Source organism: Lithobates pipiens, unplaced genomic scaffold, assembly GCF_037356315.1.
Source record: "Lithobates pipiens isolate NorthernLeopardFrog02 unplaced genomic scaffold, aLitPip1_a1.2 Scaffold_160, whole genome shotgun sequence".
Classification (NCBI taxonomy): Eukaryota; Metazoa; Chordata; class Amphibia; order Anura; family Ranidae; genus Lithobates; species Lithobates pipiens.
The window spans coordinates 902,533-917,497 of record NW_027507749.1 but is presented as its reverse complement, the minus strand read 5'-3'; the positions used below and the strand labels follow the sequence as shown (position 1 = coordinate 917,497).

General features: G+C 45.2%; 1 protein-coding gene across 1 annotated transcript in view; it reads right to left on the bottom strand.

Annotated features, from left to right (window-relative positions):
• Window positions 1-14,216, bottom strand: part of LOC143986459 (vomeronasal type-2 receptor 116-like) — a 61,964-nt gene extending 47,748 nt beyond the window's left edge. The window contains exons 1-4 of the mRNA XM_077484804.1: window positions 14,026-14,216; window positions 9,523-9,646; window positions 9,059-9,109; window positions 3,031-3,082 (exon numbers count right to left, since the gene is read on the bottom strand). Of these exons, the coding sequence (XP_077340930.1) occupies window positions 3,031-3,082; window positions 9,059-9,109; window positions 9,523-9,646; window positions 14,026-14,216 (418 nt within the window). The remainder of the gene's footprint in view (window positions 1-3,030; window positions 3,083-9,058; window positions 9,110-9,522; window positions 9,647-14,025) is intronic.
• Between the last annotated feature and the right edge of the window lie 749 nt (window positions 14,217-14,965).

The following is a 14,965-nucleotide window of genomic DNA, read 5'->3' as shown; positions in this document are numbered from 1 at the left end:
TGACCTCATCATCCCCTCCCTCTTCATCACTGGAGCAAACCTGGCAGTATGCTGCAGCTGATGGAACATGACTGCCAGATTGCTGTCCTTCTTGAGTATTCCCTCTCTCTGCGCTCACGCTACTGCCTTCCTCTAGCTGGGTATCATCATAATAGCCTTCAAAATACTGAGCATCCTCCTGGAGCATGTACCCAACACTGTGGTCAAACAGTTCGGGGGACTCCTCAGGAGGACATGGTGGGTCTAGGGAAGGAGTGACTGATGACATTGATATGAGGGAAGAGGACGCGTTGGCAGCTGCTTTGCTAGTACCCTGAGCCTGGGTGAGAGAGGATGAGGAGGATGAGGAGGGCTTGATCATACACTCTACCAAGTCTTCGGCATGATGCGGCTCAACACGTCCAGCTGCCGAAAATAAGTACAAGCTTGTCCCATGGCCACGTGCTGATGATGATGCACCACATCAATGACCAGCACTGTTGCCTCTAGACACAGAGCCTGCTTGCCCTCTTTTATTGGCTCGTGACTGTCTGCTTCTCCTTGTTGGCTTTCCAGATATAGTGATGGCCTGCAGGGTAATGGCAAAACCAGCAATTGGGTAGCTTTAGGTGCACTCTGAGCAGATGACACAGTACACCAACTGTAATTACTGCAGTTGCCTGCCTGTGTTACTGAAATGCAAGAACACCAGCAATAAGGGGTAGCTTCAGGTGTATATTGTGCAGGAGGCACACAACACCCTACTATTAATCAGAAATCCCAGAATGGCATCCTGAAGACAAAATATAATTTAAGCCCCATGTATTAAATGTATATTGGAGAAACATATACTGTATTCTAATTAGGAAAGCATATATAAAACATTAGCAGATACATTTATACATTTTCATAAAATGATACAGTAAAAATGAAGACAAACATTATATATGTTCTCTTTGTTAAAACCACTGAAGGACCAGGCCTTTTTTTCAGTGTTTTTTTGCTCGAAAATTACTTAGAACCCCTTGATGAAGGGGACATACCCCGAAAGCTTGTCCTGAAAAATTGTATGTTAGTGCAAATATAAAAAAAGTATCACGGACAGTACTCAATTTTCTCTTTGAACCCCTCAAACATTATATATTTTTTTTAGCATCGACCCTAGAGAAAAAAATGGTGGTTGTTACATCTTTTTGTCACATGGTTTTTGTGCAGAGGTTTTTCAAATGCAATTATTTTGGAAAAAATACACGAAAATTAATAAAAAACATAATATAAATCCCAATTTTTTTTAATAATATGAAAAGTAAATATATGATACCAATGAAGAGTGAATAGATACCTAACAGGTCATGCTTTAAAATTTGCTTGTGCTCGTGGAATGGCGCCAAACTACTGTACTTAAAAATCTCCTTTGGTGACGCTTTAAAATTTCTACAGGTTAATGCCCTGTACACACGGTCAGATATTCCGACCACAAAATCTGTCAGATTTTTTCCGACCACAAAATCTGTCAGATTTTTTCCGACCACAAAATCCATCAGATTTTTTCGGACGGATTTTGGCCGAAACTTGTGTTGCATACACACGGCCGCACAAAGTTGTCGGAAAATCCGATCGCTCTGAACGAGGTGACATCAAACACGTACGTCGGGACTATAAATGGTCCAGTAGCCAATAGCTTTCGTCTCTTAGTTTATTTTGAGCATGCGTGGCACTTTGTCCGTCAGAATTGTCTACACACAATCGGAATTTACGCGATCGGATTCTGTTGTCGGAAAATTTTAGATCCTGCTCTCAAACTTTATGCCTCGGAAAATCCGACAGAAAAAGTCAGATGGAGCCCACACACAGTCAGATTTTCTGACAACTCGATCCGATTGCACATTTTCAATCGGAAAATCCGACCATGTGTACGGGGCAGTAGGGATACAGCAGAGGAGATCAAGTGGTAGAATTATTGTTCTCACTCAGATGTTTGTGGTGATACCTCTCATGTGTAACGCAAACACAGTTTACATATGTGGGTGTGACCTACGTATGCGTTCACTACTGTGCACGAGCATGTGGGGACGGGGGCGCTTTCAATTTCTTCTTTTAAAATTGTATTACTTTTTTTTCATTTTTACACTAGCTCTTTATTTTTATTTTTTTTAATCACTTTTATTGCTATCATAAGTAAACATCCCTTGTGATAACAATAATAAAATGACAGGTCCTCTTTATGTAGAAATCTGGAGTTCTAAAAGACCCCAAATCTCTCCTCCACCCTTAAGACCCCTTTCACGCTGAAGCGCATTTTAGTCCTTTTGGTGCTATAAATACCGCATGTGAAGCACCTGAAAAGCGCCTCTCGTGCCTCCTGCGCGTTTGTGGGATGAGAAAAAAAAAAGTCCTGCAAGCAGCATCTTTGGAGCGGTGGGGAAGCGGTGTATACACCACTTCTCCACCATCCCCTGCCCATTGAAATAAACGGGCAGAGCTTCCAAAGTGCCTGAAAAGCGATTCGGAAGTGACACAGAATGGACGCTTTTAACCCTTTCTTCGGTTAAAAGGGCCCCGCTAGCAGTCGAAAGTCACTGCTAAAACTAGCGGCTCTATACTGGGGTGTGAAAGTAGCCTTAAAGCAGAAGATCAAAATAAAATGTGTCTTTGGCTTTAAGAGAAAACATGTGTTCTTTGGACTGATAACCGGAAGTGATGTCATGACATCGTTCTGGTCCTCCAAGGACATAGAGATGAGTGGCAGCCATCTTGCTTATCTCTATGGCTAGCCGCTGCCAGGGCTGGATGGTTCCCAGACTCAGCTATCGGTATTGTAAGCCCAGGAAACACCGGAAAGTGTGTGTGTGGGGGGGGGGGGGCACCTCTCCCATCATTTTTAAAAGTGGAGAAAGTCTGGTGCCTGAGGATAAAGAAAATACTGGGGTATAGCATCTGGCCGCAGCCTTTACACTGTTTTTTTAATGTCAAAGTAATGACGTATATTCCCAGTCAAGCGGTTGGCAAGTTGTTATACAGAGAGAGCAAAGATGTTAAATAGAAACTTACCTTTGACATATGGAAATGACTGCAGGTAAATCTGGAAACATATCTGATCGATCTTTAATATAAAAATCAGTATCGCTGTTTGTGTGAGCAGAGACTAATCCTCCGATAATGACATCACCATCCTGGTAATATTCATACTCAAACAATGGCCTTATCATAGAAAGTCTACAACCAGGTGAAGAGCTCCGGGTCAACATTACTCCATAAGATGTGATGTGAAGTACGAGTATCAGCAGATACCAGACATAGAACATCGGAGAGCATTTCATGGCACACAGCAGGTCCTCTCAGTCACCGGCAGATCTGCTCAGGAGGAGACACAATCACCGGAATTTTCTACACATCGACTGACACCGATTTACACTACAGAACAAAGAACAGAAGAAAAGAAACATCAGTCTTAAAGCTTTAAATCCATATGAGATAGTGTTAGCCCTTGTACACAAGGTCGGAGATTCCAACGGAATGTGTCCTATCGGACCGTTTTGTCGGATATTTTGACTGTGTGTGGTCTCCATCGGACTGTTTCCGTCGGAGTATCCGACGGACCAAGTTTTCCAACTTGTTGGTAAAATTTTCCAACAAAATGCTCTGATCGGACATACTCCAATCATGTGTAGAGAATTCCGATCGGACAAAGTGCCACGCATGCTCAGATCAAATTCCTACACCAAAGCTATTGGCTACTAGCCTGAACGTAGTTCCGTCGTAACGAAATAACGTAATCACGTCGGATTTTCCGACAACTTTGTCCGACCGTGTGTATGCAACAGTTTCGGACAAAATCCATCGGACAAAATCCAACGGATTTGGTTGTCGGAATCTCTGACCGTGTGTACAAGGGCTAACTGATCTAATAAAGTTGGTTTATTTTTATATTTCTTATTCATCACACTCCAGTAGTTCAGAAATAATATTATTCCTTTTCAAGACATACACATACTTCCCTAATATATATATATATATATATATATATATATATATATATATACAGTATATATCTCACAAGAGTGAGTACACCCCTCACATTTTTGTAAATACTTTATTAGATCTTTTCATGTGACTACTTTTCTACAATGTAAAGTAGTGAGTGTACAGCTTGTATAGCTGACGACAAAAGTGTGTACACCCCTAGGCGAAAATTTCCAAATTGGGCCCAATTAGCCAATTTTCCCTTCTCAGTGTCAATTGACTTGTTAGTGCTACAATGTCTCAGGTGTGAATGGGGTGTAGGTGTGTTAAATTGTGTGTTATTGCTCTCACTCTCTCATACTGGTCACTGGCTGTTCAACATGGCACCTCATGGCAAAGAACACTCTATAGATCTGAAAAAAAGAACTGTTGCTCTACATATGTAAAGATGGCCTAGGCTTTGAGAAGGTTGCGAAAACCCTGAAACTGAGCTGCAGCACGGTGGCCAAGACCACACAGCGGTTTAACAGCACAGATTCCACTCAGAACAGGCCTCGCCATGCTCCACCAAAGGAGTTGAGTGCACGTGCTCAGCATCATATCCAGAGGTTGTGTTTGGGAAATAGATGTATAAGTGCTGCCAGCATTATTGCAGAGACTGAATGTGTGGGGGGGTCAGCCTGTCAGTGCTCAGACCATACACCACACACTGCATCAAATTGGTCTGCATGGTTGTCATCCCAGAAGAAAGCCTCCTCTAAAGATGCACAAGAAAGCCTGAAAACAGTTTTCTGAAGGCAGACTAAGGTCGTGGATTACTGGAACCATCTCCTGTGGTCTGATGAGACCAATATAAACTTATTTGGTTCAGATGATGTCAAGCGTGTGTGGGGGCAACCAGGTGAGGAGTACTAAGACAAGTGTGTCTTGCCTCCAGTCAAACATGGTGGTGAAAGTGTCATGGTCTGGGGCTGTATGAGTGCTGCCAACACTGGGGAGCTACAGATCATTGAGGGAACCATGAATGCCAACATGTACTGTGACATACTGAAGCAGAGCATGATCCCCTCCCTTCAGAGACTGGGCCACAGGGTAGTATTCCAACATGATAACCACCCCAAACACACCTCCAAGAGGAGCACTGCCTTGCTAAAGAAGCTGAGGGTAAAGGTGATGGACTGGCCAAGCATGTCTCCAGACCAAAACCCTATTGATCATCTGCGGGACATCCTCAAACAGAAGGGGGAGGAGCGCAAGGTCTCCAACATCCACCAGCTCCGTGATGTCATCATGGGGGAGGGGAAGAGGACTCCAGTGACAACCTGTGAAGCTCTGGTGACCTCCATGCCCAAGAAGGTTTAAGGCAGTGCTGGAAAATAATGGTGGCCACACACAATATTGACACTTTGGGCCCAATTTGGACATTTTCCCTTAGGGGTGTACTCACTTTTGTTGCCAGCGGCTTAGGCATTAATGGCTGTGTGTTGAGTTATTTTGAGGGGACAGACATTTTACACTGTTATACAAGCTGTACACTCACTACTTTACATTGTAGCAAAGTGTCATTTCTTCAGTGTTGTCAAATGAAAAGATAGAATAAAATATTTACAAAAATTTGAGGGGTGTACTCAATTTTCTTTTATAAAAATAAATAATTTTTACCAGAAAAAAACACATGCAACAAATATATATATATTGCATGTTTTTTTTTTTCTGGTAAAAATGATTTCTTTATCGTACATCACGGGACACAGAGCAGCCATAGTAATTACTATGTGGGTTATAGGCCACCTTCAGGTGATTGGACACTGGCATAATCAAAGACAGGAAGTCCCCCTCCCTATATAACCCCTCCCATACAGGAAGTACCTCAGTTTTTTCACCAGTTTCTAAAGGTGTTAGTCATGGTTAATGTTATGCTAAAAAGTGCTCCATAGATGGCCTGGACAGGGTCAGGGGGCTATGCTATCGGATCCATTCAAAGAGCCAAAAACAAAGGCTAAAGTGGATGGTACGTGAGCCTCGATATGGAAGAACGATGTTTTGCCTGTAACGCTTCTCTCAGGAGAGCTGGGCCCTGGGATCCAGCACCTTGGTCACATTGCTATACCACAGGTTTGCTCTGGCAGGACGCTATACAGGTCCAAGGCAGTGGACCCTATGTACAGAGGGGACCCTGTCCTTGAAGGTCTGGCATGACACCAATCAGACGTGATGGGTGAAGATTGGGTCGCTGTGATTTTTCCAGCAGTACCCTGTGGCAGGAAGGGTAAGTTAAGAAGATCCTGGGTTTTTTCCTAAGGACTTTTTTAAAATCTGAGTAAGATGTTGTCATGACTGTTTTTTACCACTAGAGATTGCAACGTTATAAACATTCCTAGAAGCAACATTACCATGCTTCTCCAGGCTCAGTGTCAGCATTGCTTGTGGACAGCTTTGCTCCTACTACACTACTGTCAGTCCTTGAGTTGGGATTCGGGGGACCCCTGCCTGCATGGCACTGGGCATGCCCCTGGGGTGGGCTTCTCTTCCCCCCTGATACCCCCCCCGGGATTCCCATCATAGGGATCACTGCGCACACGCGCAGGAAACGTTTTTTTTTTTTAAAAGAGAGAGGAGCCGTTCTACGTCGTGGGAGGCATGGCTTTGCGCAGCCGTTACACATAGCACAAGTGCAAGGTGGCTGCCTTTAAAATACTCACTCTAAGTCTGACCGAGGGAGAGAAACAGCAGCATATCTGGGCACGTAAGCGAAATATGGGTATTGAATACAGGCATTGTCAAGGCACCTCTACTCAGCATCAGCCTGGGCACTGATAGCGGCATATAAAAACATTGCTTGACTAAAGCTCAGCAGCAGATGCGTTTATGTTAGTACCTTTAAGAGAACTATTGTTGTGCTCACGCGCAAGCATGGGAAACTTTGCGGATCACAGGTGCGTCAATGCCCATGCGCAAAGGAGAGTGCGTGTCTATAGGAGAGTGTCTGCGCGTCCCTTTGGCACCAGACGGCCTATTTAAGGGGTGCACTGACTTGTAACAGATGCTGACTGATCTTCAGCTGTTCCTGAACCCTTTCCCTGTTGAATCCTGCTATTACTTGCCTGATATCCATTGCTGAACCTTGACCTTGCTTCTGGACTCTCCTACATCTCTGATTACTGGCTCCTGATCCCAGCTTCCTATTTGACCCTGCTCCTGCCTGATGATTTGGTACCTTGCTGTCCACCTGCTTCTAAACCCGGCTATCCCTGTGACTTTGCTTCTGTCTCCTGTTTGGCTCAACGCTGTCTTCCGGGTGCCTGCAACTCTGCTCTTGCGACCTGCTGCAACTTTCTGCATTCCCAAAATGGCATCATCTTCTTCAAGCTTCCATGGCTACATCTGCAGGCACTCGTGTTCCTCCTATCCATTGGGTCCTTCTGTCTCCACTCTCAGCGGGACCTGGGTTTGAGATACAAGAGGGGCTGACCTTGTCACTTCAGACTCTGACCAGGTACGTGGCAGTATCAGTCAGCCAACAATGGAGTCTGAAAGGAGGCCTCGCCTTTTATGGACATCTGCTGATCAATTTCTGCACTAGCCCATACTGTACGGAATCTCCAAGAGGACCTTGGCCGGATGGAAGGTCGACTACCAAACCTGCTTAATGTCTCACCTTCCTCGACCCCTCCTTGCTCTTGTGAGTTCTTTTGTGTAAACAGACTTTTGCCTGCTCAGTGAAACCATTCTTCCTCCTGAACCCAGAGTGCCTTTGTCTGAGCGTTTTTCAGGGGATCGCAAACAGTTCCGTACCTTCCAAAATGCTTGTGAACTTTATTTTTCCTTGTTACCTCGAACTTTCTCATCTGAAAGCATTAAAGTGGGATTCATCATCACACTCCTACTAAATGAACCAAATTCCTGGGATCATCGTCTTAGAGAACAACATGATCTGGCTCTGACAACCTCTGACTCCTTTTTCTTAGCCATGTCCCAACTTTATGCTGATCCTTTCCTCCAGCAGACTGCTGAATAAACACTTGGTAAACTCCAACACGTCTTAAGATCCATTGAGGACTATGTAACTGACTTCCGTGTTTGGAGTATGTATACTCAGTGAAATAAAGCTGCTCTCCATCATCAATTTCGTCTTGGACTCTCTGACACACTAAAATATGAACTTGCCCATGTAGGGGTACCCACATCTCTGGAAGGCTTGATCCATCTTGTCATCCAAATTGACTGACAGCTACATGAAAGGCAATCTGAGAGGGTTAATACCAAGCCACTTGCACCCCCAAAAACTATTGCTTCTATTTCTACAGTTACTACTAGAATACCAAGGGTGCCTCACAAGAGTAAAGAGTACCACAAATCTCCCGTAGAAACCTTCCAAAGCCACCTCTGTCCTCTTCTGAACACCTCCAGTGACAACATGACAGACTGTGCTTTTACTGTGGAGTGGCAGGCCATTTCATTCAGACTTGTCTTATAAGAAAAACTGTCACGCCCGCTCCTAGTCTTCCTCACATGATGCATCTTCCTGGGAGGAATCTTCTACATCTCCACATCTCCCTCTTCCACTCCAGCTCCAGTTACCGGGAAGGACTATTCTTGTAACCGCAATTATAGACTCTGGAGCCTGCGGCTGTTTTGTGGACTCTGCATCAACTTCTTGTATGCACCAAGATACAGGGATTTACTGTGCATCTTGCGGACGGCTCTGGTCTCAAGTCAGGGCCAGTTACACACAAGACTGTACCCATTCTGTGCCAGACTTCCTCAGAAAATAAGGAACTTCTTTGTTTGGATTTCATAACTTCCCCCTTGTTCCCTATTATCCTGGGATTACCTTGGATAAAGGCCCATAACCTTCTTATTGATTGGCTTACTGGAGATATCTCCTTCTCTTCCAATTATTGTCAGAGACATTGCTACCCGGAAAAGACTTAATTCTGCTTCTCTCCTCAGCATCCACTCTGACCCTGAAACTATGAAGTTAGTACCCATTGCATACCATGGATTCCTGGATGTGTTTAATAAAAAGAATGCAGATACTTTTCCTCCCCATCTGACTTACGATTGTCCCATTGAACTTTTACCAGGGGCAGAGATCCCCTTCAGCTGAATTTACCATCTCTCGGAACCCGAACTGGAGGCCTTGCACAAATATATTGATGAAAGCCTGGAAAAAGCACAAGTATCTTTTGAGCAGTTAAAAGCCTTATTCACCTCGGCTTCCATCCTGAAGCATCCTGATCCATCCTTGGTCTATGTTCTGGAGGTGGACGCCTCATAAAATGCAGTAGGGGCCTTATTATCGCAACCACAGGGCCCTAAATCATTACCCCATACCGTGGCTTTCTTCTCCAAGAAATTGAATCCATCTGAGAGGAATTACGATGATGTAGGCGACCAGAAATTGTTAGCCATTAAAGCTGCCCTTGAGGAGTGGCGTTACCTATTGGAAGTCACTCTTCACCCTATACTCATCTTCACCGATCACAGGAACCTTGAGTACTTGAGAACAGCTAAAAGACTTAGACCTCAGCAGGCAAGATGGGCATTGTTCTTCTCCCGCTTCACATTTCATATTACCTTCTGCCCTGGTTCAAAGAATGGTAAACCAGATACACTGTCACGAATGTTCCACGATCCCATTCGACCCTCGGAACCAGACACGATCTTACCGACCAAGAACTTTCTCCTTCTCCAATCAGACCTGATGATATAATAAGAGTGATGAATGAATAAGAGCTGATTTGTTGGATCACCCCCCTGCTCAAGACTTATCTCTCCAGCTAAAGGACGGCTCTATTACCATAATGAACAGATCTTTGTCCAGGAACAGTTTAGGGTTTCCGTCCTGAAGCGTTGCCACAATCAACTCTTGGCAGGCCATTTTGGGATCCACAAGAGGACTGATCTAATTTCCCATTCTTTTTGGTGGCCAGACTTAATACGGGACTGTAATAAATATGTCAAATCCTGTGTAATTTGTCAATGCAGCAAGACTGATCGAACCAAAACTTGGGGTCTACTTGAATGCCTTCCTGAGCATGATATCCATGGATTTCAATGTAGAGCTCCCTCTGTCTTAAAACTATACCACCATATTTGTCATGATCGATCTTTTGACCAAGATGGCACACTTTGTACCCTTACAAAGAACCCCTTCTGCCATCGAGACTGCCTCCACACTCATCTGATGAATTGTGAGACTACATGGTATCTCTGATCAAGGGGTACAGTTCACTTCCAGATTTTGGAGGGCCCCTTGTGAAGCTTTGAACATCAAAACCAGACAGGCTTTAGAATGATACTTGCGTTGTTTCTCCTCTTTCTCACAGGATGATTGGTCATCTCTTCTTCCACTAGCGGAATGTGCATACAATAACTCCATCCAGTCTGCTACTAAACAAACACCCTTTTACGCCAACTACGGCTACCACTCTCCCTTTTTGCCTGAAATACCCGTGGAATCTTCTGTGCTTGCTGTTCAAGACAGAATGATTTTTTTCTACTCCAACAACAAATTGCTTCAAGATACCATCTCTAAAGCCCAGGCAAACAACAACAAAAAAAAAATTGCCAGGAAGCGGAGGGGTAACTGTAGTCTGGAACCAGGAGACAAGGTCTGGTTATCCACTGCAAATCTGAAACTTAAGTGTCCCTCCACGAACCTTGGTCTGAAATACCTGGGCCCCTTTCCTGTAAGGAGAAAGATCAACTCTGTTGCCTTCAAACTAATCTTTCAATCAAACAGTGCAGCGCTATACTAACAAAATGTATAATAATGAAATAAAACTAATTAAAATAATGAATCTTAAATTATATGAATGTCCAGATAACACATATGAAGAGTAATCCACGTGTGAATCTTCAATGGTGAGTAATCAAACCATGCATAAAGTGACTCAGTGCTGAATAAAACCTCCACCAATGACAGAAATGGCCGCTCACCTCATGGCGTGGACCCTTGAGTTACAGAGGGTCAAACACGCCTGATCATCAAGGTTAATTATCAGCCTTCACATCCACGATTTCCTCTGTACAGCATGTAGCCAGACCTCCTCATATTCAAATATTAGCCGCTGGAAGATCCACGAGACATTCACAATTGGTATTATGTAGCAATAGTCATATCTCCTATACCATGTAAGCAAAAAGACAGACCATAGTGTTCTCCATAGATAAAATTGCACACTTACAAGACAGGATTTATGACTACAGCGATAGCCGCGGGTGACGTCACTTGATCTCCGTCCCTATGTTACGTCCCTAGAAGCGGTACTTCATCAGCGGACATGGAAATGACATGGCACCCATTCTTAAATGCGGAGTGAATGGTCTCTATAGTAACCACTCATCCTATCATACCGCTTGGTCCGCTGTAATTCCATCAGACGGCGGAAATTACGAATGTTGTCAACCCTTCCATAATTACAAACACTACCATGACAACAGATGTAACAAAGGCAAGAACCATATTCCGTAATACCATAAGTAAGTGTATGTAATAGTCAGCTCAAACATGAGAACACCAATGGGCAAAACACCATATTACAAGGGTGATTCTATTGAAGAAAAGGGCAGCCATACAGCCTTATAACTAGGGATGAGCCGAACACCCCCCGGTTCGGTTCGCATCAGAACTTTCGAACGGACTGCAAATTCGTACGAACTTTAGAACCCCATTGAAGTCTATGGGACTCGAAAGCTCTAAATAAAAAGTGCTAATTTTAATGGCTAATATGCAAGATACTGTCCTAAAAAGAGTCTGGGGACCTGGCTCCTGCCCCAGGGGACATGGGTCAATGCCTAAAATGTTTTTAAAAATGGCCGTTTTGGTGGGAGCACTGATTTTAATGACGATTAAAGTGAAAAAAAAGTGAAATATTCCTTTAAATATCGTGCCTGGGGGGTGTCTTTAGCATGCCTGTAAAGTGCCACGTGTTTCCCGTGTTTAGAACAGTCTCTGCACAAAATGACATTTAACGGAAAAAAACTCATTTAAAACAGCTTGCGTTTTTAATGTAATATCTGGTTCCGACAATATGGATGAAAATCATTGAGAAAATTGGCATGGGTAGCCCCCCTGCCCATTACCAGCCCCTGTGGGTCTTGTACGGATATTAAGGGGAACCCCGTACCCATATTAAAAAAAGGAAATACGTGTGGCCCCCAGGCCCTATATACTCAGAACAGCAGTATACAGGCGATGCAAACAACACAGGGACTGTGTAGGTTTGTTGTGTTAAGTAGAATCTGTTTGTAATTTTCAACTGGTACATTTTTAAAGTGTAGCTCCAGTCAAAAAAACTATTTTTAAGCTTTTTGGAAAACATAGGGAAGGGTTATCACCCCTGTATAATTTGTTTTGTCGTCCATCTTTTTTCCTCTCACTTGCTGTTGTCTCCTTCCGTTTGCAAGTAGGAGACGTTTGTAAGTTGAATGTTTGAAAGTAAGGGCCTGCCCTATATGCTCTGCAGAAATGGCGGAACAAGGTGTTGGTGTTGCCACAACATTGTAAGTCCTCAAAGTGACTCTTGGTGGGCGCTGGAGCGCCCTGCTGTGAACGATTATATCAAGAATTGTAATTGCATGCCATTGTTGAACAGTGGTAGAAAAATTGAGCCTTTGGTGGTTGTGGTGCTGGTGCTGGTGCCACAACACTATAAGTCCTCACAGTTAATGTTGGTGGGCACAGGAATGGGCCCTGCTGTGAAATATTATATCAAGAATTGTAATTACATGCCCCTGTTAAACAGGGGCTGAAAAATTAGGCCTTAGGCACTGCTTGCTGGTGCCAGGACACTGCAACCTCTCCCATATACTCTAGCTGTAGTGCAGGAATGAGCCCTGCTGCAAAGCATTGCATCAAAAATTGTAATTAAACTCCCTGTTAAACAGGGGCTGAAAAATTGGGCTGGTGGCACTGGTGCTGGTGCCACGACACTGCAACCTCTCCCATATACTCTAGTTGTGGTGCAGGAATGAGCCCTGCTGCAAAGCATTGCATCAAAAATTGTAATTAAACGCCCCTTCTTAAACAGGGGCTGAAAAATTGGGCTGGTGGCACTGGTGCTGGTGCTATGACACTGCAACCTCTCCCATATACGCTAGTTGTAGTGCAGGAATGAGCCCTGCTGCAAAGCATTGCATCAAAAATTGTAATTAAACGCCCCTGTTAAACAGGGGCTGAAAAATAGGGCCTTAGGCACTGGTGCTGGTGCCACGACACTGCAACCTCTCCCATATACGCTAGTTGTAGTGCAGGAATGAGCCCTGCTGCAAAGCATTGCATCAAAAATTGTAATTAAATGCCCCCATTAAACAGGGGCTGAAAAATTGGGCCTTGGTAACAAGAAGTTACTGCCCCCAGGTGAGAAGGGGTCCCTGTCCCCAGGGGGAGATGGAAGGGGTATGTAATGGTGTGTGGGGGATGGGGTCCTCTCACTCACCATTACCAAGCTGTAGGCCGCGCACTCATCCATGTTGGCCTGGGCTCCATCCAGTGTGCTGGACGGGCAATCAGCATATCTCCCAGAAAGACCTTTCATCATCTGTGTACGACGGGGAGGAGGGGGGCTGGCAGACAAGCCTGCAGTGTCCTCCGGGGAGCCGTCTCTTATAGGGCTGCACTGCATCTGTGTGCTTAAAGTTTGTTTACCCGGGAGAGGTATGCAGTGCAGTGTGGGCCGGACTCGGGGGGGCGGGACTCTGGCTGGGGAGAACAGACATCGGACTGAGCGGCAATGCATGGAGCAGGAGAGGGGTACTCTGAGGAGCCAGTCGAGGACACAGCTCATGCGGGGAATGCACAACTAAAGAGCAGCCAGTGCGATAGTCGAGCATGGAGCTCTGCTAGTCACCCTCCACCTCCAGCCACCCGTATGCATGGTGCACTGGTACCCCTAGCTGCCTATGCTGCTGCCGGCCATATGTAGAGGGGGCTGCATGGGCCCCCTGCATCACAGGGCCCAGCTGCGGTCACGACTGCTGCACCCCCTATAGTTACGCCCCTGTCCTCATACCAACCACAGACCTCCTTCCCATAGATGCCAGGGTCTTGCATTACAGAAAGGTTCAAGCACTCACATTGAGGAAGCCAGACGGTCCCAGGAAATTGGTGAGGTGGTCTGAGTGTTGGAAGACTGGCCCAGGCTGGTCCATGGAGGCAGGTCCTCCGGCAGAGAATCGCTGGGTCCAAACAGAGAGAGGAGCAGAAGGCTCAGGCAGAGCTGGACAAGGAGAGACACAGAGTGGCTCCAGGAGTTCCTTACAGGCATGGGTAACCTTCAGGAGACTAGCAACAAGAGTCTGACTACTGCCCTCTGGCTCAGGTATATATATCTGAGCTGGGGCATAATCCTGAGCATTGGATTGCCCAGGAAACATACCCCACCCCCTTCCCATGCAGCCACATCAGGAGCACAGTTGGAGTGTCTCTGGCAGGGCACAGCTGAGAAAAAGAGGCTGTGTGTGCCTGTGTGGACCCAAGATTAAGGTTGGAACTCCCAGAGCTGTCCCTTTTTTTTGTACAGCTGTCTCTCTGTCTGCATCTTCTGCTCCTGTCTTTCTGGACCCAGCATATGCTTGTCCATATCTCCATGGACCATCCTTAACCAGTCTCCCCCCACCCAGACCACCTCCCCAGCTGCCCAGGACCATCTGGCTTTCTCAGTGTGAGTGCTTGAACCTACTTTTATTGCTGTACCATATTGCCACTCTGTGGACTGTTAACCCTTGATTTGCCATATCACTGCCATGGGAATCATTTCCCTTTTTGCTATGCCATATTGCTGTCCAGTGGCCTATTTCCCTTTGCTGTACAATATTGCCACTTGGACAGTAATCAACCTTCAAGAAAGGCCAGAGAGTTGGGCCTTAGCTATAGGATACAAATAGTTGATCAGGATGCTGGAGGAAGCCAGCTAGCAGGAAGGGTCTGGTACTGTCATGTGTCAAGCACTGCCCAGGGAGGATGTACCAGAGACCTCCAGTCAAGCCAATAATTGATACAAGGAAGGTACTTGAT